We start from the raw sequence: 25,805 nt of genomic DNA, 5'->3' as shown, positions 1-25,805 counted from the left end.
TCAGGCGGGTGGATCTTCAATGTGGGTTGGCAGGGTACTGTCCAAGTATGCCACCACCTGCTGTTTCAGGTCCTGCTCCAGGTCTACCTGCTGCTGCTGTTGAGTAGTTTTTTTCACTATGCGGGTAAAGAAAGCTACTCATCAGCGACTGTAGACTCAGGCTGCTGCTGATGGAGCTGGTACTTCTTCTGCCACCCCACCCCTCCCCAGCAGCTATGGCAGTGGAACATGAGCACAGAGGGCCCCCAGCTCAGACCTGCGAGAGGATGGACGATGACGCAGATAGGCGGCGGCCAACTGACTACATAGGATGTCTCTGCAGTAGTTCAGTTTGTCCTCCCTCTGAGTTGGTGTAATTAAGGTCCCCATTGTGGACCGGTAGCTTGGTTCCAGCAAGGTGGAGAGCCTTGTTAACATTCGGTACACAAGCAAGGGAGCATGCATCGGGCCATTTGTGCAAGTGACTCAGAGAGACTCCCTACCTCCATATCCACTGCATACTGCCACATTGTGTTTGGGTCCTCTGTCTCATCTTCATTATTGCCCTGTTGCTCCTCTGGCTGCTATTCCTTCTTCTCTCCAGTCCCCTGACCATCTATAGTTGCCACCATCTGTTCCAGGACATGAAGCAGTGGAATGACGTTGTTCATCCCGTAGTCCTGGCGAATAACAAATAATGTGGCATCCTCAAAGGGTCTGAGAAAACGGCAGCTGTCACGCATGAGTTGCTACTGGCTGACATCGAAGTTACAAATGGGAGAACTTCTATCTGCCTGCATCATCAAGAAATTGTTGATGGCCTTTCTGTGTTTGCATAGTCGGTCCAACTTAAGGAGGGTGTAATTCATAGTGCATCCATGGTATGATGAAGGACCCGAATTAAAAGAGGTTTGAAACACGTAACATTATATCATGTGCTGGAAGTTTTTAACCGCTGAAATAAAGAGCCCCCTGTTTTTGCTTTGAGCTGGATTTCTAGAGTTTTTTGGGATTATCGTTGGAACAGCTAAGCCCAGGGGCTGTTGTCCGGAGCTTCTTTTTTCTAATTTTGCACTGTTTTTCACAGGGACAGCGAGCACCTCCTGCTTTCTGGTATATGCTTATACATTGTGGTTTTTTTCCCCCGTGTTGGTTGGGGAGACGGCAGGCACATGCATCATTGCGTTCAATGGACGAAGTGGATGACCGCTTGCAAAAAGTGAATGTGATTTTTAATATCCCTGACCAGATATTACAGCATGACCTCAATTTGAATGGACTTATGTCTACACTTGAAAAGCTTCTAGTGAAGGAGCTACGTACGTGGTGGATCCTGACCTTACTTCAGAAATATATTGATAAAAGTATGCTTCCACAAGGTCTCAGGCTCAAAAAGAAACCTACAATTGCATATTCGGAGTCCTTCACTATGCAGTGGCAGTCAATCTTTTTGGATTGCTCTATTAAATTAGTGCAGCTGATCGTCCAACATGAGCAGCAAATCCTTATTGATCTTAAGGATGAGATCAAAACTACGCAAGATACACTTAAAACATTTGAGGACAACCCTTCATTTATTAAACTGGATGATAAGTTAAAGGAAAACCTTAAAAAAATTGGAGGACAATCTAATTCAATTCAATCAAATTAAATACAATAGAGACTTGTTGGATTACAGTACGAATGAAGTATACACTTGGTCTGAGGCCAAAGCCAACACACCGCGGTCCATTCTGTGGAGATCCCGGTATAGAAGGAAACAATCACAGACGGTGTCTTTTAGCTCTACTGATGTGGACACCTCCGATTCATTATCTGGTGATCATACAGTGGCAGAGCATCGATGGTAGGCACTCCCAAGGTAACTTCTCTGAAGCAGAGGGGTTAAAAAAAAAACAGAGAGCAGGCAGAAAGCACAGAAGGAAATGCTCACCTTTATCCCTCTCGGTACAGGAGAAGGTAGATGACATACAAATTATCAACCTGTCTGCCTCTTTATTAATGGCAGATCAGGTTAGCGTTTTGAAAAGAGGGTTGTCATTCTCCCCTACGCACCATTTCGATCTATAGCGAACAATTTTGGATGTCATTAGGCTTGCGTGGAACTTTACTTTAAGAAAATACTTTTCTTCTGAAACCATTATAGAGGAGGATTCTATTATTCCTTCCGTTGTCAGGAGGGTAATGCTATACCATGTAAATTTGCATCCTCCCTAATACTTTGTCTTTTGGGGAAATGATTCATTTGGTTTATTTGCAGAATATGTGACGACAACAGGATGAAAATGTGCTGGTCAATAACACTGTATCATTTGAATCCTCTAATAGGGATTTTTATCACTTGCAATCAAGGTCCCCAGCCAGGGCCGTCTTTATTATTGATTGGAACCTGGGCAAAAATTTACTTGGGCCCCCTGGATCCCACCTTCCCACACCTTAGCAGGCAATCACGCCCTCCACCACAACACACACACAAAAAATCCACACATCTGGTAGAGTCCAGTGAATGACTGTAAATACTTCCAGTTCTGAAGACTCCAGCGGCTCAGGATCAGTGCTCTGGGCAGCTGGGCTCAGGCTGGAAGTGGGAACCACTCTGCAGGAAGGAGACCAGGGCTTGGCTCACCCTAGTGTTACAGTGCACCCCACAGTATGCAGTATAGCACCCTATAGTGTACAGCACCACACAGTATGCAGTATAGCACCCCACACTATACAGCACCCCACAGTATATAGTAGAGCAGTATAGTAGCCCACAGTATACAGCACCCCACAGTATACAACACCTCACAATATACAACACCTCACCGTATACAGCACACCAAACTATACACGATACAGCCCCCCACACTATACAGTACAGCAGTATAGCACTCCACACTATACCGCACCCACAGCATACAGTATACAGACCCCACAGTATACAGTACAGCAATATAGAACTCCACAATATACAGGCCCCCCACACTATACAGGCCCCCCCACAGTATACAGGCCCCCCCACACTATACAGCCCCCCCACACTATACAGGCCCCCCACAGTATACAGGCCCCCACAGTATACAGGCCCCCACACAGTATACAGCCCTCCACACAGTATACAGCCCACCACACAGTATACAGCCCACCACACAGTATACAGGCCCCCACACAGTATACAGGTCCCCACACAGTATACAGCCCCCCACACAGTGTACAGCCCCACAGTATACAGCCCCCCACACTATACAGGCCCCCCACACTATACAGCCCCCCCCCCACAGTATACAGGCCCCTACAGTATACAGCCCCTCCCCACAGTATACAAGCCCCCCCACAGTATATAGGCCCCCACAGTATACAGGCCCCCACACAGTATACAGACCTCCACACTGTATACAGCCCACCACAGTATACAGGCCCCCACACAGTATACAGACCACCACACAGTATACAGGCCCCCACAGTATACAGGCCCCCACAGTATACAGTCCCACACAGTATACAGGCCCCCACACAGTATACAGGCCCCACACAGTATACAGACCCCCCACAGTATACAGGCCCCCCACAGTATACAGCCCCCCACAGTATACAGGCCCCCACATAGTATACAGAACCCCACTATACAGTAGTTTACAGTATATTAACATAACAGCCCCTGTCACCTTTTTCTGATGTAATCTTCACCCAAAAAAGCTTCACAGTTAACTTCTGCAACACTCCTGGTAGGATCTGTGATGACCTCATAGCCATGTGACCAGTAATATTGCTAGGTTACTGGTCACATGGTAATGATGTCATTAAGGTCCTAGATCACAGTCTCACAGACACAGTACGCTGGCTGGAGTGCCGGCAGGCATGGCATGGCAGCACCCCCTGTGTAGCTGACAGCTTGACACCTGGGGCAGTGGCTAGCAGGGCTCAAGAGACAGCTGCCTTGGGCCCCCCAGGAGCAACTGGGCCCAGGGCAGCTGCCCCTTTTGCCCCTTGGTAAAGACGGCCCTGTCCCCAGCCCTGGATAAATATCAAGAGTTAGTGGAGAGAGACCTGTGTGTTTTAAATGACAAAATTATGTCAGAGACCTAGTTAATCTTTCCCCATCTTTACATACAGGCAATGAAGAGAAGTACGCTACACCTTAAGTGGAGCGTGTGGACTGCTGGGGGCGCACGAGACAACCAAACAAGGACCGTGTTTTAATTTCGGCAGTATTCCATTTATTCGTAAGACAACGCGTTGTCATGGGAAAAGTCCCCTTTATCAAGTCTGAGCCGGGAAGGTTAGGAGTGCGTTCTACACGTGCCTCTTCAGATGAGCCGTGACACTCTCCTAACCTTCCCGGCTCAGACTTGATAAAGGGGACTTTACCCCGAAACGCGTTGTCTTACGAATAAATGGAATACTGCCGAAATTAAAACACGGTCCTTGTTTGGTTGTCTCGTGCGCCCCCAGCAGTCCACACGCTCCACTTAAGGTGTAGCGTACTTCTCTTCATTTCCATTACCCTAGTGGCAGGGTGGCCCCTGCCCAAGGTGTTAGGACGGATCTTGGCTGCACCAACCATCCCTTATCTATACTTGATCTCCATTGCAGTTGCATCCAATTGATGCAACCGCAGTAGGTGAGCAAACCATTTCTTTCATTAGAAATTTGTTTGTTTGAATTTACTTACCCTATGAGCGCCTTCTCTATCCCATTGGCCATCATTTGTTGTTACATACAGGCAAGCAGGCCAATTTGACCGCACGCAAAGAATTGCAGACTTTGAAAAATAGGGATGACCTAATTATTAGGCAAGCGGATAAGGGAGGTGTGGTGGTTCTTTTGGACAGCGAGATCTGTAAGTCACAGGTATTAAACATGTTGAATGATTCTAAGGTCTATGCTGCATTGACCGGTAACCCCCTCCTCCCTTTCCAGACAAAATTGGCTGAATTATTATCTATAGGTTTAGATCAGGGTATCCTAAATAAAAAAAGAATATTAATATTTTTATATAGTTTATCCGGTCATCCCCATCTTTCACGACTTGCCTAAAGTCCACAAGAATATTTCCCCCCTTCCGTTGAGACCGACTGTAGCGGGCATAAGGTCTTATTCAGAAAGACTGTCTGAGCTGGTTGACTCACTCCTTCAGCCTCTTATTCCTCTTATTCCTGGTTTTATACAGGATACTAGGTCTGTGTTGCAAGCTTTCTCCTCTTTTGAGTGGAAGAGCGGATACGTGTGGATTACAGCAGATGTAGTGTCACTATACACTAATATTCCTCATGAGTTGGCACTACAATCTCTGCGTTGGTTTCTGAGTACATACAGTGATTATACGCATGAATTGGGGAGTATGTGGAATTAGTGGTGGACTTCCTCCTCAGACACAATTTTTATATGTTCAATGATGATTCTTATTTGCATGTGTCAGGAGTGTCGATGGGGGCCAATTTCTCTCCCTCCATAGCCAATATATTTATGGCATGGTGGAAGAGGAGATTTCTCCTCATCGACACTCATCCGCATTTTGATCGGGTGCAGTGGTATGGTCACTACATCAATGACCTGCTATTCATCTGGTCGGGTGATGTGGCGGCCATACTGCAGTTTGCAGAATATTTTAATTCATGCTTGGATTCTATTTTATTTACGGTTCAATATGATCTGAATAGTATTCATTTTTTGAGTTTGTGTCTGAGGGGGGAGCCGGCCACATCAGAGATTTGTAACTCTACATATAGAAAGGAATCCTCAGGTAACACAATCCTTCATGTCTCCTCATGTCATCCGCCCCATGTTTTGTATAATATTCCCAATAAATATTCACAAGGGTGAACTAATCCGCGCAAGGCGTAACTGTTCTGAAGGAGGTTCTTTTTATTTGTAAAACCGATGATATAATTAATAGGCTTTAAAACAGATCATACTCACGTCAGTAGATGCTAAAACAGAGACAGTGTATATCCGTAATGGACAGGAAGGAGTTAATTTTTCCAGTGAAGCAGCAATTAGATGCTTCATGTGAACAGAGCCATTCTAGTTTGCAGACCACTACGTTTGTCACACAATATAGTGAAGAATATGATAACATATGTAGAATTTTCCGAAAACATTTATCAGTGCTTAGTTATGACAATCAATGGTCTGATGTGGTGGTGGTGGTGGTGGTGGTGGTGGTGGTGGTGGTGGTGGTGGTGGTGGTGGGGGGGGGGGGGTAAGATGTACCTCACGCAAATGGCTCAGCTTAATTAGTCCAATTTTATTTTAGGAGAACAAAAAAAACATCTCAACTAACTTGGCTAGTAAGCAGAGGCAGCTTTAAATGTGGTCAAATTACTAGTGAATGGAAAGCAATTTGCCATAAAGGCATACCAAATTTTGCGATTTATTTAATCATTTGTGAGCTATGCCAACTACAGTATGTTGGGTGTACGTTCAACCAAATTAAATCTAGGATTCGTAAACATATTTTGGATGTTCCACACTATGAGAACCACTATGTTTCTGCGGTCAGTCTGCACTTTGAGATCGTGCATGGCGGTAATACATCGGGACTCAAGGCACAAGGGATTGAGAGAGTAACTACTCCTGTGAGAGGGGTGATCATAAAAGAAAATTATTGAATAGTGAGGCGTACTGCATTTTTCAGCTAGCTACTTGTCATCCAACTGACCTCAACAAGAGGCAAGATTTAAAATTCCAATATAAATATTAATAGGGCCACTGCTTTTGGCAATTTTCTGAAGTTACAAATAGTTTTTAATCACGCTTTTTTTTTAAAGTGTTTTTGCAAATGTTTTATATGTGTGCACATGTGTTCTTTGATTGCGCTCTGTGTGACCCGATCATGTGATCCTCTAATTTTAGAGCCAGGTGTTGGATTAGCACACATAGTTCATCCATTTGTGTTTAGTATGTCATGATGAAGGACCTGGATTAAAAGAGGTCTGAAAAACGTAACATTATATCCTGTGCTGGAAAATTTTAACCGCTGAAATAAAGATCCCCCCTGTTTTTGCTTTTATGCTGGATTTCTAGAGTTTTTTCAATTATGGTTTGAACAGCTAAGCCCAGGGGCTGTTGTCCGTGCTTTGCACAGCAGGGAGCAGGTGAGAGCTGCTTTTTTCAAATTTTGCACCATCGGGAGGAAACGTCGCATATCAGATTATGTTGGGGGATGCCGTTCTACCACTGTAGCTCAAGGAGGGTGTGCTTTGCGGTGTATGAGTGGCTTAAGTGCATGCAAAGTAAAAAAAAATAATAAAAAATATATATAAAAAAAGGCTTGAGAATGGTCTCAGCAAGTGGACCGAAACGTTGCACAGGTGAATAAAGGATCCCACATTTTTTAATCTGGAAGTGCTGCGGTGTGTTTTGGCTACTGATGTTTCTAGCCATAATATATTTACATATATTAAAATATATTATATATTCTAAATATATAATAATTAGTGATGAGCAGCATAGGCAATATTCAGATTTGCGATATTTCACAAATTTTTGGCCGAATATTTGCCATAAATAACAAATTCAAGAATTTGTGATCTCCAGTCATTGTTTACTTGATTGCGAAAAATTGGCAATGTAATATATTCACAATAAATTTGCGATTAGAATATTCAACACTATTCACGATTATAAATATATAGCACTATATTCTTATTATTCGCCAATCCTCGAAGTGGCGATATTCGCGATTAAAAATCGTGATTCGAATATTCGCTCTAGACACTAATAATAATTTGTTTTGATCGAGCAACGTAGTGCTCGGGTGTTCGAGGGCTCGGGGCGAACACATTGGGATGTTCAGGTGCTTGACCGAGCACCCGAGTATAATGGAAGTCAATGGGAGAACCCGAGCATTAAACCAGATACCCCCTGCTCTGAAGAGGGGAGGGGGCCTGGTTCATAGGAAAATGTCAGAAATTGATGGAAACACCACTGAAATGGTTCTGGAACAGCATAGGGATGATGTGTGGATGCATGTTGTACTCGCAGGTCACTGCTGGGAAAGATGTTGTCCGAATAGTACGCCACTTTCACAGACTGACAATAATACACACAAAACCAAAGGAAAAAAAATATGATTTTAGAGGAAAAATAGATAGGAAACATTCTTTCCTGTATATTTACTTGTATATAAAGTGCAAGTGCTGCCAAAAATTACAAGAAAGAGGCACTCCGATACAACCTGTATATCACATAAAGGAGGGCCTCATTCACATGAGGGCATTATATGTGACAAATAAGCATGTTGATATGATGGAAGAGGAGGAGGAGAAAAGGAAGATTTAACTATATACCCTTGTTTTGGGGTGCATGGGAATACAGTGTATTCAGTACATTATAAACAACACATGTAAAGTGCCTTTATGTTTAGCCACTTTCCTCTGGTGGAGTCGAGAAGTCATGGTCAATCCAGGCCTTGTTCATTTTTATAAGAGTCAACCTGTCAGCATTTTCAATTGACAGGCAGATACGCTTATCTGTTATAATGCCACCAGCAGCACTAAATACCCACTCAGACAAAACGCTGGCGGCAGGGCAGGCAAGCACCTCCAAGGCGTAGAACGCTAGTTTATGCCACTTGTCCAGCTTGGACAGCCAGTAGTTGTAAGGCACTGAGGGATCATTGAGGACGCGGGCACGGTCTGCTATGTACTCCTTCACCATCTTCCAAATTTTTTAACTCCTTGTGACACTAGGCCGCACATCAGGGTGAGGGTGCTGGCGGGGTGTCATGAAACTGTCCTAGGCTTTGGAGAGTGCTGCCCTTCCTCTGTTGGAACTGTGTGTTCCCCTTGTCTCCCCTCCTCGGACTAGAGACTCTGCCGCCAGCTACAGATGGAAATTTTTGGAGTAATTTCTACACAAGGATCTACTTGTATTGAACTGTTTTGTTCATCCTTTCCACCAGAGGAATTAGAGATGAGAAGTTCTCTTTGTAGCGGGGGTCGAGATGGGTGAACAACCAGTAATCCGTGTTGTCTAAAATGTGTATAAAGCGGGGGTTGCGGGAAAGGCAGCCTAACAAGAAGTCAGCCATATGTGCTAGAGCACCAATAGGCAAGAATTTGCTGTCTTGATCAGGAGGATCACTCTCAATCTCCTCATCCTCTTCTGCCCACCCACACAGAACAGATGGAATTAAACTTCCATAGGTACTACCCTCTGTAGCGGAGGCAGCCATCTCCTGCTTCTCCTCCTCCTCTTCATCGTCCAATTCGTGCTAAAAAGACGAACTGAGGGTGGTCTGGCTATCACCCTGTGTAATGTCTTCCCCCATTTAAACCCATTCCAAATGCAAAGATTTGTCCTTAATTTTGAGCAGCGAGCATTTGAGTAGACACAGAAGTGGGATTGTTACGCTCATAATAGCGTTATCGCTGCTCACCTTCTGTGTTGATTCCTCAAAGTTTCTTAAAACCTCACAAAGGCATCCATGCCCACTCCTTGCTTGTGAATAGTGGAAACTGACTAGAAAGGCGACGACCATGTTGCAGCTGGTATTCCACTACTGCCCTTTGCTGCACACAAAGCCTGGCCAACATGTAAAATGTGAGGTTTTACATGTTTTACATGTTGGCACAACAGCCAGTGAGATGGCAATTTCAAGCGCTGCTGCAGCGTTGTCAGACCAGCTGAAGCTGTCGGTGATTTGCGGAAATGTGCACACACGCGGCGCACCTTCACCAGTAGCTCAGGCAAACTGTGGTAGGTTTTGAGAAACCACTGAGCCACAAGGTTGAACATTTTGGCTATGTATGGGAGGTGTCTGAGCTTGCTGATCTCCAAAGCCGCCACCAAGTTACGGCAATTATAAGGCACAACCATACCTGGTTCTAGGTTGAGTGCCGAGAGCCAAAGCTCAGTCTGGTCTCTTTTGTCCCCTAAGCATATTGGCTTAAGCCTGGCCTGTTGCCGCTTCCCCACTGCAGTGCTACACTGCTTCCAGCTACCAACTGAGAACTGACTGGGGCTGTACGTGGATAATTTGGAGGTGGAGGAGGAGAAGTGGGGGTTGGAGCCTCTAACATAGGTTATGGCGAAAACCCTGATCGACGTAGGGCCCACAATCCTTGGCATCGGTAGCACCTGTGCCATCCCAGGGTACGACTCTCTCCAGGTCTTCACAACGTTCACCAAGTGTGCCGTCAGGGAAATGTAGCGTCCCTGGCTACAAGCACTTGTCCATGTGTTTGTGGTTAAGTGGACCTTCCCAGTAACTGCTTTGGTAAGGGCACGTGTCATGTTACTGGACACATGTTGGTGTAAGGCGGGCAGGGCACAGAGTGAAAAATAGTGGAGGCTGGGGACTGCGTAACAAGGGACGTCCGCCGACATCAGGCTTCGGAAGGCCTCAGTGTCCACAAGCCTAAAAGGAAACATTTCCAGGGCCAGTAATTTGGAAAGCTGTGCATTTAGTTCTAAGGCCAGTGGGTGGGTGGCTGGGTATTTGCACTTGCATCCAATATCCATGTGGTAAGGACATTTGTATGCTGCGCTGGAACACAGAAGTGGATGTGGTCGCTGATTGTGCTTGCAAAAGTTCCAGGTGCAGGGCAGGATGCAACCGGGCCTGCATCTTCGACAGGGGATTGGCCAGCATGCAACACAAGGGAAGAGAAGGCAGTGGTGTGACCCGCAGACACAGATTGTGGACCCAGGCATTCGTCCCACTTATTACGGTGCTTGAATGCCATGTGGCGGATCATGTTGGTGGTGGTGAGGTTGCTAGTGTTCACGCCCCGGCTCATTTTCGTATGGCACGAGTTGCAAACTACTATTCTTTTGACGCCTGCACTTTTCTCAAAAAAGCTCTATACTGCGTAACATCTACCCCTTGGCAAGGGAGATTTCTGCAAGGGCTTGCTCCATGGAACAGTTGCGGGCCTATGTGGTGTGGCCTGCCTTCTCCCTTTTTCCACCCCACTGCCTCTTCCATCCTGTTGCGGTGCTGCAGATCCCTCCCCCTCTGAACTGCTGCTCTCGCTCAGCTTTCCACCTTCCCAGGTTGGGTCAGTGACCTCATTGTCCACCACTTCCTCTTCCACTTCCTCACTCTGATTATCCTCCTGATTTGTTGACCTAACCACAACCTCAGCGATTGCCAACTGTGTCTCATCCTCTTCATCAACCTCTTGAGACAGTAATTGCAGTTGACTCATTGGCAACTGTGTCTCATCATCATCATCCACCTCATTAAACACTAATTGCCATTCCCCACCATCATGTTCTTGTGACTGTGGATGTTCAAGAGGTTGGGGATCAGGGCAAAAGATCCCATGTCCCCGCTTGGCGAGAGGGCCAAATCAAGTAATGGTGCTGAAAAGAGCTCTTCGGAATATCCGAGTATGGGATTACTTGTTTGGCCAGACTGTAAATGGTGGGAGGAAGGAGGATCAGGGTGAGGATTGTGTTGACCTGACTCCTGGCTACTGAGAATGGACTTGGTGGAAGACAGGATGGTCCTTAACTGACTGGAAGCAATATCTGCTGCAATCCAACCGACCACCTGGTCGCACTGGTCTGACTTCAAGAGTGGTGTCCTGCACCACCCTTTAAACTGGGACATGATTGTTTTTCTTGTGCTCTGGCAGCATGCACTGTTTCTCCGCACCAAGGGCCATGGCCTCTGCGTGGACATCAGCATCATGGTCACTTCCCTGACCCTTACTGCTCGCCTTCTTCATTTTAAATGTGATATATGCTTGAAAGTAAGTCACACATACAGTAGCGCATGATTTGAAAGTGTATGTGCAAAAAAATGTACAAAAGTATTTATGTACAGGACAGGTACCACAGGTAATGTCAAAGTTTGCATTGTCTATGGAAAAAGTTCACTGAATGTCACTGATATTTTAGAGATGCACACACTTTAAACAGGAGATGTGGCACAAATTATTTAACTAAGCGGCCTATAACACAGTATTTTGCGCAGGATGCGCAAAAAAATATATATTGCTGCTGTCACACACCCGTGCGGGGCAGCAGCATTCTACATATGGCCACACCGCCAAGTAGGTGTTTTTCCCCCCAACAGTCCGCTCTGACTGACTGCTTCCGCCGCTGCCTCCATAAAGCCCTGCACCACTACTTCCCAGAGCAGTTAGGCTGCTACGAAGCAATTGGTCTACCCCAGGCACGTTTGGCTCCCGACCTCCCTCTGCTACCCTGCTGACTCCCGGCCCCCCCTAGCGACTTGCTGGCTCATGGGCAAGCTGCCATCCTCTTCTCCTGATGATAATGAAGCCCCTTTTGCACCCGGCTCCTAAGTGTGATCAGCTTTATTATTGAGTAATGTCTGCATGTCATTCATGTCCTCCTCAACTGTCTCTGGGTCAGGAGTCTGACCGCTCGCAACACCACCTCCCATGCCACTCTTCTCATCACTACTTGCCCGCCTAGAGGAGGAAGCGTCAGATGTCTCCTCCAGTGCTTGGCTAGGCAGTAGCTGCTAACTGTCCTCTAGTACCTCTTTCTTGCTGAAAAGTGGAGCTGAGCCTACAGCATATACTACTTCTCATGGTGAGAGAACAGAAAAGGACAAAGGCAGGTTGAGGACAAGTGAGGGCACATGCCCTGCTCATGGGCCATGCCAACTAAGAATTGTGTCTGACAAACCCACCAACTGTTGGCTGGGGGTGTCTGATGTCATTTGGGATTAAGAGGATGACTGACTTAACCAATCAAAAACCGCTGGGTTGCTGGTGAAGACACGACTGGTAGATGACACCGAGAGCTCGGGCCTCTTGCTGCGACTACTGATGCCACGCCACATTACTCTGCTGCGACCTCTGCCTGCACCAGAAACATTTATGCCTCTGCCACTCTTCTGTGCATGGTCTGACACTTCTCTATCTGATATACTTTTAGCTGAACTAAATACATTAAAAGCAAATTAAAAACACCCTTAATAGCGACAAAAATATTTTTCTTTTTGTACTGAACTAGGCCACTAAATGCTTTTGCCACAAATAACTGCAACAGTGAAGTGCCTATATATTTTTTGTTCTGTACTGAAATAGGCAACTAAACTCTTTAAACACATTACTGCAGGACTGAACTGCGTATTTATTTTTCTTTTAGTACCTCTCCTTCATATCTGTGTTGGGCAATAGCTTCTTACTGTCCTCAGTAATATATTCTAGCTGAAAAGCAGAGCAGAGCCGGTGGCATAGATCACTTGCATGGCGGAAGGAGAAGAAAAAGAAAGAGGCAGGTTCAAGATAGGTGAGGACACAGAGCTGGGCCATGCCACCTAAATGTGGTGTCAGTGGAACCCAACTCCTGGCAGATGTCAGTTGAGATGATGTTGAAGACAATTCAAGGACAGCAGGATTGGTTGTCAAAACAGAATGGATGACAGTGGCAGCTCTAGCCTGTTGCTGAGGCTGCTGCTACCAATCCCCTTTCTTCTGCCAAATACAGAAACATTTTTGCTGCTGCCTGTTCCTTTGAAGGACCCTGACACCTTTTTCTTGGACATACTGTACAGTAACTGTATATTTAAAATGTATTCCAATAACAGTAGTATTAGACAGCATATTCACCCCAATTAAAGAATCAAGGCCTAATGGAGTTGCTTATCTACTAAACAAGGTGAAAACCCCAGTAACAGTTAAATGGGAATGCTTATTCACCCCAATTTGAGAATTAAGCCTAATGTAATTGCTCATCTATTAAACAAGATGAAGACCCCAATAAAAGTAGTATTAGATAGTTTATTTACCCCAATTTGAGAATCAAGGCCTAATGAAATTGTTTATCTTTTAAACAAGGTGGGCACCCCAATAACATTAGTATTAGACAGCTTATTCACCCCAATTTGGGAATCAAGGCATAATAGAATTGCTTATTCGAAATGGCCTTGTGGTTCACCCGGTGGTCATTTCGCAGCAAAATTTGTGCGTTCTCGAATCGCTGAACATATGGCGATGTCCGCCGGCGCCATATTCTTTTGCATTGCGCTGAACTTTGACCCATGACACATCCATCAGGTGGGACAAGACAGCCAATTGAGATGTTTCAGCACATGGACACCCCCCCCCCCCCACCCTATAAAAGAACCTGAACTGGCAGCCAATTTACATTCTGTGTTTTGCCAGTATAGGGAGAGGTTGCTTTGTGGAGCAGGGACAGGTTGTTAGGAACACCAAATTTAGCTAATAGGGCCACAAAAGTCCTTTTAAGGACTGGTATAAGTGTGCTATCGATAGCTGTAATATACTGAGGGGTGTGATATACTTATAATATACTTTCTAACATAGAAAGTATATTATAGTGTATTTGTATTGTGCAGCAGTTGTGTGCGGTTCCGCTGCCATATCGCAGCTATATAGAGGGACAAACGTTATTGGAGCAACTAATTGCAGCGGTTGTGATATACCTGTTGCCCCCCAAAAAAATTATTATTGAGAGGTATAAACCTAATTCCACAAAATACTGATTATAGGGTTGGATATACCTGCTTCCACAAAATACTGATTAAGGGGTTCGCTATACCTGCTTGCACAAAATACTGATTAAGGCGTTTTATATACCTGCCTCCACCAAATATTGATTGAGGCCTGCGATATACCTGCTTGCACAAAATACTGATTAATGGGTTCACTATACCTGCTTCCACAAAATACAGATTAAAAGGTTTGATATACCTGTTTCCACCAAATATTGATTGAGGCCTGCAATATACCTGCTTCCACAAATACTTCTCTTCTCTAGGGACTTAGGCACAGGGTCATTTTGAAAATGACAGGGAGATCGCCTTGTGGTGGTGGATGTGACTAATATGTCCCCCAAAGGATGACACCAGGGCTCCAAGTTCCAAAGTAGAGGTCTTTAATACATAAAAAGCTCAACATGTTTCAGGACAGTACCCCTTTATCAAGAGCATAAGTAAAATACATACATGACAGGGTATATAAAGGGATAGAAAGGCACATGACTAATGGTCAGCTGATCTAGAGGGCTGGACATGTGCTGACATCACTTCCTGGTAATAACTGTAAAAAGACAAAGGGTTATATAATCCAATACGGTGAAAATCAATAATCATATATAATATGGGCAGCATGGTGGCTCAGTGGTTAGCACTGGGGTCCTAGGTTCAAATCCGACCAAGGGCAACATCTGCATGGAGTCTGTATGTTCTCCTCATGTTTGTGTGGGTTTCCTCGCAGACTCCAAAGACATACTGATAGGGAACTCAGACTGTGAGCCCCATTGGGGACAGTGTGATGCTAATGTCTGTAAAGTGCTGTGGAATGTAGTAGTGCTATATAAGTGCATAAAATAATTAAAGAAAAATATCATAAAGAGCAGTTAGTAGATAATGTGTATGTGGATTGATCACTAAATATAGGAGAAGAACACTTAAGCTTGTAAAGACCGGAGGTGGGAGTGTCTATTTATGCATTTCCAAGGTGAAAGCATGGGACTGTTTTATATGATTATGGAATCACATGGGTCCAGATCTATATATAAAATACTGCCCATTCACTCCTATAATAGTAAAATTATTTAAAATTAAATAGTTTCAACAGGTTGTGTCTAGATGAATAAATAGGTAATTGAATGGATAGATGGATCAAAGCAGAGGAAGAGGCAGGCCATTCCGCATTGGTGGTATCTGTGAGGCAGGTGCACCAGGCCAGAGCCTAAGTAGGAAATTGGAGAAGGAGCGTGCAATTACTTCAAAGGGTGCACCAGAGTTGGTTGAGTGGCTCACTCAGCCTTCCGCTTCTTGCACCTTCCTCATCCTTTGTATCTGCACCCTCCTCACTCTCTGCTATGTGCACCCCCAAATACACCACCACCACCACCTCCATAGCCCCTTCGACTCGAGTCAAAGGAATTATTTTCTCATCCATTCCCAGACCTTACCGATGAGCAACAATTCTTGACATCGGATGAGGAGGTAGCAATGGCCATCACTCAGTGGTCTGACGACAGTACCCAGATCAGCCCAAGGAGGGAAGTCCCCGCTGTTGCTGCCCACTCCGAGATCTCAAATGTCAGTGGTGGTGAAGGTTACCGTGATGGCATGTCGATGGACATCACGTGGTGCCCACAAGAGAGGAATTGGTTGGGAGAACAGAGGGAAAAATGGAGCAGTAGAGAGGGAGGAGAAGAAGGAGAAGCAGGCATAGCTTGCAGGGCACATTAGGCAAAAAGCAGACTGCAAATGTATCTGGATCGAGCCATCAACCATGCACAGTCACTTCTGGCACTCCCAGGACGCCGGCATATGGCTCTGCAGTGTGGGCTTTTTTATACGTGACAGCTGCTGACAATAGTATTGCCATCTGCAGCCTGTGCTGTCAACGCATATGTCGCGGTAAGCCCAACACTCACCTAGGGAAGACTGCCTTAAGAAGGCACCTAGCCTCCATCAACGAGTCCAATGGGAGAGAACCCACAAAGATACACTCCTGGTGCTCCACTTCCTGCCTCTTCTTCTTCTTCTCCTCTCTCCTCCCATTTGTCCTCCACTCAACCTTCCACTGTGCCGTTGTTATGTTCATCTGGTACAAGGCAGGCTTCTGTGGCCCAAATTTTCGAGTTAAAAAAGATGATGATGCCGGATAGCCCTCTTGCCCAACAGCTAACTGCTGGCTTGTCGGAAACTGCTAGCCGACAAACTACTGCCATATAAACTGGTGGCCTTTAGAAAATTTGTGGCCATTGGCACACTGCAATGGAATGTCCCCAAAAGGAAATATTTTTCCCAGAAGTGCATCTTGGAGCTATATGGCCACATTCAGCGTCAAATGAATGTATCTCTGGCACACAGTGTCTGTGCCAAGATACATCTGACCACAGACACGTGGTCTAGCAAACACGGGCAGGGAAGGTACACAACTTTTACTGTCCACTGGGTAACCCTTCTGACAGCTGTCAAGCATGCAATCCGTGGCACCCGTGTGGATTTGGTGTTACTTCCACGGATTACATGCAGGCCTGCCTCTTCTTCTTCTTCTCCTCCTCCTACTCCATCCTCGTTCCCCTCCTCGGCTGACTCCTCTTTTTCCACTGCTACTAACTCTTCCGCTGCGCCCCCCAAGCTCCCCAGAACCTATTCAACGTACCAGATGAGAGGTAAGACGTTGCCATGCTATGCTGTGGCTGTTGTGCCTGGAAGCCAAGAACCACACCGGTCCCGCACTGCTTTCAACTTTGCGGTCACAGGCCGATCAGTGGCTAATCCTGCTCAATTTGACAGTTGGTAAAGTGGTGTGCGACAACGGTGCCAATCTGCTGACAAAATGACACACGTGCCGTGCATGGCGCACACACTGAACTTAGTCATGCAGCGATTCATCTTGCAGCAAGCCAGGAAATTCTCTGGCCATTTTAGAAGATCTTACACGGCCATGGCTCGCCTTGCTGACGTTCAGCTGTGACACCACTTGCCTCTTAGACATCTGATTTATGACAGCCCGACGCGCTGGAACTCCACCTTGTATATTCTTAATAGGCTGCTCCAGCAGCAACCTGCTGTTAATGACTACCTGTACGAACTCTGCAGCAGGACAGGTTCTCTGGAGCTTGGTTTCTGTTCACCGTTCAGGTGTCTGGTCATGAGCGACACATGCAGACTTCTACGGCCATTTGATGAAATCACCAAACTGGTCAGTCACAGCCAGTGCACTATCAGTGACATTGTACCTTACGACTTCTTTCTGGCGCGTGCGTTGCATTGAGTCATTGATCAAGCCGTCGAGGAGCAGGAGTTGGAAGATGAGGAAGTCGCAATGCTGAATGAATTCCCAGGGGGGGGGCTACTCCATCTAAGAAAAGTCATCAGGAGTCTGAAGAGAAGTCAGAGGAGGATGGTGGCTGAGACGAGGAGGAGCAAGAAGAGCAGGCTTTGAGGGGGACTTTAAACTTTTTAAGGATCCCTGGTGTTGTCCATGGCTGGGGGGAAGAGATCGAGGATAACATTCTCCTGGGCGAAGAGCAGGAGCCAGGACACTCCACTGCTTCCAATTTAGTGCAAATGGGGGGCTTCATGCTCCATTGTTTGAAGAGGGACCCCCTATAAAAAGCATAAGGGGCAAGGAATTTTGGCTTAATATCAGATCGAATTACACTTCGGATGCTTCAATTCAGTTAACACCCCTCACATTTTGTAAATATTTTATTATATCTTTTCATCTTCAAAATGGAAGATATGATATGTGCTTTGATACAATGTAAATAATGTTTGGTGTGCCCTCAAAATAACTCACAAAGCTATAAACCGCTGACAATGAAAGTGAGTACACCCCTAACTGAAAATGGCCATACTGTGCCAAAAGTGTCAATATTTTGTGTGGTCACCATTATTTTACAGCACTCCTCTTCCACTCCTCCATGATGACATAATGGAGCTGGTGGAGGTTAGAGACCTTGAGCTTCTCCACCTTCAATTTGAGGATGCTGGACAGATGCTCAATAGGGTTTAGGTCTGGAGACATGCTTGGCTAGTCCAGTACCTTTACCCTCAGTTTCTTTAGCAAAGCAGTGGGCGTCTTGGAGGTGTGTTTGGGGTCATTATCATGTCGGAATACAGCCCTGTGACCCTGTTTCAGAAGGGAGGGGATCATGCTCTGCTTTAGTATGTCACAGTACACGTTGGCATTCATGGTTCCCTCAATGAACTGTAGCTGCCCACACCCAGCAGCACTCGTGCAGCCCCAAACCATGACACTCCCACCACCATGCTTGACTGTAGGCAAGACACACTTGTCTTTGTACTCCTCACTTGGTTGCTGCCACACGCGCTTGACACCATCTGAACCAAATACGTTTATCTTGGTCTCATGAGACCACAGGACATGGTTCCAGTAACCCATATCCTTAGTCTGCTTGTTTTCAGCAAACTGCTTGCAGCCTTTCTTGTGCATTATCTTTAGAAGAGGCTTCCTTCTGGGAGGACAGCCACGCAGACTAATTTCATGGATTGTGGGGCATATGGTCTGAGCACTGATAGGCTTACCCCCCACCCTTTAAACCTCTGCACTAATAAAAAGACAACCTCTGGATATGACGCTGAGCACTGACTCCACTTCTTTGGTTGACCATGGTGAGGCCTGTTCTGAGTGGAACCTGTCTTGATAAACCGCTGTATGGTCTTGGTCGGCGGGTTGCATCTTAGTTTCAAGATGTTGGCAATCTTCTTATAGCCTAGACCAGGGATCAGCAACCTTCGGCACTCCAGCTGTTGTGAAACTACAATTCCCAGCATGCTCCATTCATTTCTTTGAGAGTTCTTAGAAGAGCAGAACAAGTATGCATGCTGGGAGTTGTAGTTTCACAACAGCTGGAGTGCCGGAGGTTGCCTACCCCAGGCCTAGACCATTAGGACTTAGACCTCCTTCACACGAACATAGGTGTCCCATTGCCTTATTGCGGACCACATATGCAGATCCACAATACACGGGACCCATTCCGTGTGCATTCTGCATCACAGATGCAGACCCATTGACTTGAATGGGTCCGCAAATCCGGAGATGTGGAACGGTGCAGAACGGAAACATGTAACGGAACACTACAGAAGCACTACGGAGTTCCGTACTTCCATTCCGCAAAAATATAGAACTTGCTCTATATTTTTGCGGAATGGGCGGATCACGGACCCATTCAAGTTGAATGTGTCTGGATCCACCCTGGAGGCCGTACAAATGTTCTCTGTGTATTGGGAACCGCAACGTTAGTGTGTACGGGGGCTTTACACTAGGGTGGATGGCGACATGTTTCCACTTGCACATTGGATTTTTGTACATGTATTTTTGGTAAAACATTGATATAAAGTAAAAACAGTATGTATTGTGTGAGCTGTGCAGTTTGTTATTAAAGCTGTCTTTTACCCTGTGCATCATACCCATGCTCTTTCTTGAGCAATTATGTAAAACTGAGATTACAAGTGACTTTATCATCTGATTGAGGGCTCATGCACACCAATGTGTGCTGATCATTCCGTGCATTGAGGACCGCAATTTTTGGTCCCCAATCCATGGGCAAGATCCGTGTGGTTTTCGACAGACAGATGCAGACCCATCTTTTCCGCACCATTCCGGATTGCGACCCAGTTAAGTGAATGGGTCTGAATTTGTGATATGGTGTGCACACGGCTGGTGCCCGTATATTGTGGACCCACTGTTTGCAGGCCACAATATAGGCACGGCCAGGCAACGGATGTGTGCATGAGGCCTTACTATAAGTTTTTGCATGCAGTATGTCATAACACAAGCACTGAAGCACTTTGTATTTGTGGGATGTGTTTGGGTCACACTATTTGAATAGGAGAGCACCCTATACCCCCAGGTTCTCTTGCAGCCATATAAAATGCATTATTATTATTGCCTGTAAATGTGCTGCAGAATGACAGCTAGAAATGTTTCCGTTATACCATATGTTTCCCAACAGGCTACAAATTAACATATTTTAATATCTGCTTTATTCACAGAGTTCAAGTGGAATTTTATGTAAATGAAAACACTTTTAAAGAGAGACTGAAACTTTTCTTCATTAAAAACCAAAGATCAAGTAAGTAGTCTGGAATTACTTTTTTTTTCCTCTGGAAATCACTGTTTCAGAGTTTAGAAAGTCTACCCTAACGGAGTGGAAGTTATCTGTACAAAACAGGAGGTGTCAGTCTGTTTAGAGGCTCAGTCAGATAAGGTTTGTGGTCAGATAAGGTGGTCAGATAAGGTTTGTCCACTGGTACCACTGAGGCCACTGATTGGTTGGCAGTGGTCATATGTGTGCAGTGACAGATGCCAATGCTTTCCTATACAGTGGCACTCATTGAGGGTTTACATAAGATGTACATTCTGAGAAAACCTCCCAACATATACAGTACTTAAAGGGTAACCTGTCACCTCCAAAAACCATCCCAAGCCGTCAGCAGTACCTGACAGTAGCCAGCAGCGTGTTTCTGACGATAATTTTCTTCCCGAAGGCCGATGCTGCTAAAGCTCAGAAACCATTATTTTATCCCCTGCCTGCGCGCTTCTCCACACAAGCTTAAAGTCAAGGGGAGCAGATGCGCTTCTCTAGTCAGGCTTGAAAGCGAATGGGCAGGGAAGGGGGTGTGGTTAGTTTGACTTGAAACAAGGAGGCTGCTGCCTCCGTGACTTCAAGCCTAACTAGAGAAGTGCGCAGGCAGGGGATAAGGGTCCATTCACACGTCCGTTATTTCTTTCCTGATCTGTTCAGTTTTGTGCGGAACAGATCTGGACCAGATCTGAACCCATTCATTTTCAATGGGTCCTGAAAAGAAATCAGACATTGTGCTGTCCGATTTTTTTCAGGACCCATTGAAAATGAATGGGTCCAGATCTGGTCCAGATCTCTTCCGCAAAAAACGGAACAGATCAGGAAAGAAACAACGGATGTGTGAATGGACCCTAAAAGAAAGTTTCCTGAAATTTAGCCGCATCGGCCTTCAGGAAGAAAATTATTGCCAGAAACACGTTGCTGGCTTATGTCAGGTACTGCTGGCGGCTTGGGATGGTTTTGGAGGTGACAGGTTCCCTTTAAATGCAAATGGAGAAAAAAAAAACACCCTTGCCTTCTGGAACATGTACAGTAATTGCAGGGAAAACCACACACAACTTTTTTTTTTACTGGGATTTATACAGAGCAGCTTTATCCTGGTTCAAATGTAGCAAGCATCATACAAGTCACAGGGCAGAGTCGCCCCTTGGATCGCGCACAGTGAATGGAGTATGCACCTTTTCTTCCTTCAGGGCACTCCCTCACTTTCTGGGGCTCCGGTTTGACAGAGGCACCCTTAATCTTAGGTGGTTGGCAGGTTAGAAGGCAGAAGTATGGATGCAGGGCCCACCGATGGATGATAGAGTTGATAATCAGTTCAGTTGGTTGCAATAAATAAAGTCTTTCTTTACTAAATCAATGACAGTAGTAGTAGTACATATAACAGCAAAAGAGACAGTTCCAAAGTATATCACAGTATAATCTCCTCCCGATAGCTGGATATGGGCAGTAACAATTATGGTAATAGCAGTATTTCCTAACTCTCTGTCAAAGGACACTTTGCAGACTTTCCAAATAACCACAGATGTGCTATTTTGTTTGGCAATTCCTGAGGGATTTAGAATTTAGACACAGTCTATGTCATAGTGTGGCAGGAGCTAGAGGCAATTAACCCTTTCAACAGCAGCAATATGTTTTGCTATAAACAAGCTGTACCTTACTGACGTCATCTTGCATGTCCTTGAACGTTCTGGACTAGAGATAAGCAAACTTTTTAAGATTTGATTCCTTTCAGGTTCGCCAAGTTTTTCAAAATTTTTGTTTCGGGCCTGAATAGCCTTTATCCAAATCATCTTGCACCAAGTGCCCTAAAAATTGGTAGATAACAACCTCTAGTCTCCTAGGACTAAGAATTCTTAGAAAAAGTTGTTATAGCTCTTTTTTTTCTCCCTTTTCCCTAAGCTCTTGAAGACAATGACAGCAATAGCAAATAATGTCACTGACACTGACATATATAGCTATGGGTAAAGGCATGGATCTACAACAGTGTGTTTAAAAACATTCTGTGCCATCACATGTGCTATGTTTTTTTATAATACAAAGCTTCCATAATTCGTCCCTTATTGGGAGCAGATATTGTGGATGAATGAATCGAAGCTGACGAAGCACAATTCAATCCAAAATTCAGGAAAAATTCGATTTGCACCGAAGCTGAATTTCTTCGCGCCTAATGGTAACTAATCAAATTTTTTCCGAAAATGGCTGCTGCACGTGTGAGGACATGGAGAAAGGAACTCTGGGAAGGCGGGATCACAATTAATGCCATGCATGCAGCCAATCAGCATCCAGCCAGCCCTGTGATGTCACAGCTAGAGTTGAGCGGACACCTGGATGTTCGGGTTTGACGGGGTCGGCTGAACTTCACAAAAAAGTTCGAGTTCAGGACCCGAATTTGACCCCGAACCGGAACCCCATTGAAGTCAATGGGGACACGAACTTTTGAGCACTAAAATGGCTGAAAAAATGTAATGGAAGGGGCTAGAGGGCTGCAAATGGCATCAAAATGTGGTTAAGAGCATGTCAAGTGCTCTGCAAACAAATGTGGATAGGGAAATTACTCTAAATAACAACATACGTAAAAATAAAAATAAAATAATCTTAATCTAGGAGGACGAGGTCCATATGGAGTAGAGGGTTGAGAAGGCAGTGGATGTGGTGGTGTAGGTGCAAGCAGCTTGTTGGGTTACATTTTTTTTTTTTTAATTAGGGTACACCCCAAAACATTGGGAAATATAACCTGTGATAACCCCCTCCAGTCGTGCTAAACACACGTTCAGACAATACACTGGCTGCAGGGCAGGCCAGCACCTCCAAGGCTTTAAGGGCAAGCTTAGCCCATTTTGGAGACCCAGAAGTTGCAGGGGGCAGAACAATCAGTCAGTTTGTGTAGGCGTGTGCAAACATACTGTCCCACCATTTCGTATGTCCCCGTAATGTTCACGATCCAATTGGATATCTGCTCTATCAACTTTCAATGTTATTTTCTGCGCCTACCATGTTGATCACGGTTAGTGGCGAATCAGGGTTCCACCCCGGAGAGGGAGCGTGAGAAAGAGTAACCACATCCAAGGGAGATCAATGGATTACATTTTATTGTGATCGAGCAGAAATGTGGGAGAAGCTATTAAAACTAATGAATTGAAGGAAAGGAGGGGGCGACCGGAAATTACCCACTCCCTACTCGGGGAGGTAGTGACGATAAATAACAATACAGGACTCTTAAGATGCCCTGTTATTTGAATGATTAATAAAAAATTATAGGTAATGTCACTGGGGTATTTTGGATTTGGAAACATTAGCCAGGAGAGGTCCTGCTACCGCTTTATTGACTCTAGATAACTTCTGCCTGATCGCACGTTCCTGTGACGTCCACCATCCATTTGGATATCTTCTCTATCAACTTTCAATGTTCTTTTCTGAGCCTACCATGTTAATCACGGTTATCGGCGAATCAATGTTCCATGCCAGAGAGGGGGCATGAGAAAGGGAGACCTTATCCAAGGGAGGTCAATGGCTGCAATGGGATGAAGTGAAAATGTGGGACAAATTATTAAAGCAGAAGGATCGAAGGAAAGGACCAATTAAAGATAAATTTTAGAAATGTAAAGTCTCTGTCACCGATGCAGAGCAGGGGTTTTTCATCGCCAGAAATGGGTTAATGTCACCCACCAATAGAACAGATTATTTGAAAAAAAATCAGACCCTGTCACCTATGCAGAGCAAGGGTTTATTCATGGCAAAAATTGTAAAATGTCAACTCAAAAATGAAACAGAAAAATTAGTGAAATTTATTAACCTGTCTACTTGGTAGAGCAGGGGTCTATCACAGCCAAAGATTTGTGAATTTCACCCGAAAATATAACAGACAAATTAGTGATTTTTTTTTTACCTGTTTACTAGGTATAGCAGTGGTATATCACACCCAAAAATTGGTGAATTCATCCCTAAAATGTAACAGACAAATTCATGATTTATTTTTATTTTTTACCTGTCTACTAGGTATAACAGTGGTATATCACACCCAAAAATTGTTGAATTTCACCCGAAAATGTAACAGACAAATTAGTGATTTTTTTTTAACCTGTCTACTAGGTATAGAAGTGGTATATCACACCAAAAAATTGCTGAATTTCACCCGAAAATGTAACAGACAAATTATAGCATTTTTTTTAACCTCTCTACTAGGTATAGAAGTGGTACATCACACCCAAAAATTGGTGAATTTCACCCGAAAATGTAAAAGACAAATTACTGATTATATATTTTTACCTGTCTACTAGGTATAGCAGTGGTATATAACACCCAAAAATTGGTGAATTTCACCTGAAAATGTAGCAGACAAATTAGTGAAATGACATAAAATAAAATGAAATATGTACAAAAAAATTTATATTGATTTATGAGGTGGAGGTCCATATGGAGTAGGGGTTTAAGGAGGCGGTAGACTTAGTGGTGTAGGTGGAAGCGGCGGTGGAGGGGGACGAGATAGCCAACACTGTTTTTAGGTTACATTTTTTCATTTTTTTATTAGGGTACACCCCAAAAGAGTGGAAAATATCAAAAATACAACAATGAGCAATTGTGCAGTAGTATAAAAATGGCTGGGTAAAGCCGGTATGCATGTCTATTCTGCACAAGGTACGGACAAGTCCTGTGGGATCCATGCCTGGTTCATTTTAATGAAGGTGAGCTTGTCCACATTAGCTGTGGACAGGCAGTGCGCTTGTCTGTGATAACGTCCCCTGCCGTGCTAAACACACGTTCAGACAATACACTGGCTGCAGGGCAGGCCAGCACCTCCAAGGCATAAAGGGCAAGCTCAGGCCATGTGCCCAATTTGGAGACACAGAAGTTGAAGCGGGCAGAGCCGTCATTCAGTGCGTGTAGGCATGTGCACACATACTGCTCCACCATGTTAGTGAAATGCTGCCTCCTGCTAAGACGTTCCATATCAGTTGGTGGTGCTGGTTGTTGTGGCGTACTGACAAAGCTTTTCCATATTTTAGCCATGCTAACCCTGCCTTCGGAGGTGCTAGTGGTGCCCCAGCTGCGTTGGTGACCTCCTCTGCCTTCGCCTTGTGCTTCCACTGTGCCCCCACTGTCAGGTGGGAATGCCACCAGCAGCTCGTCTAACAGCGTGCTCTTGTACTCGCGCATAGAAACATAGAAACATAGAATGTGTCGGCAGATAAGAACCATTTGGCCCATCTAGTCTGCCCAATATATCTGAATCCTATGAATAGTCCCTGGCTCTATCTTATATGAAGGATAGCCTTATGCCTATCCCATGCATGCTTAAACTCCTTCACTGT

The 25,805-nt window shown here is 45.0% G+C and overlaps 1 protein-coding gene across 1 annotated transcript in view; it reads left to right on the top strand.

Moving 5' to 3' along the window:
* Positions 1-25,805, top strand: part of KCNT2 (potassium sodium-activated channel subfamily T member 2) — a 1,405,312-nt gene that overhangs the window by 205,995 nt on the left and 1,173,512 nt on the right. Inside the window, exon 2 of the mRNA XM_044301880.1 lies at positions 20,402-20,481. Coding sequence (XP_044157815.1) covers positions 20,402-20,481 — 80 coding nt within the window. The remainder of the gene's footprint in view (positions 1-20,401; positions 20,482-25,805) is intronic.

The sequence above is a fragment of the Bufo gargarizans genome, chromosome 7 (genome assembly GCF_014858855.1).
Source record: "Bufo gargarizans isolate SCDJY-AF-19 chromosome 7, ASM1485885v1, whole genome shotgun sequence".
NCBI classification, from domain to species: Eukaryota; Metazoa; Chordata; class Amphibia; order Anura; family Bufonidae; genus Bufo; species Bufo gargarizans.
Note: the sequence above shows the minus strand (reverse complement) of the source record. Positions and strands in the feature narration are given on the sequence as shown.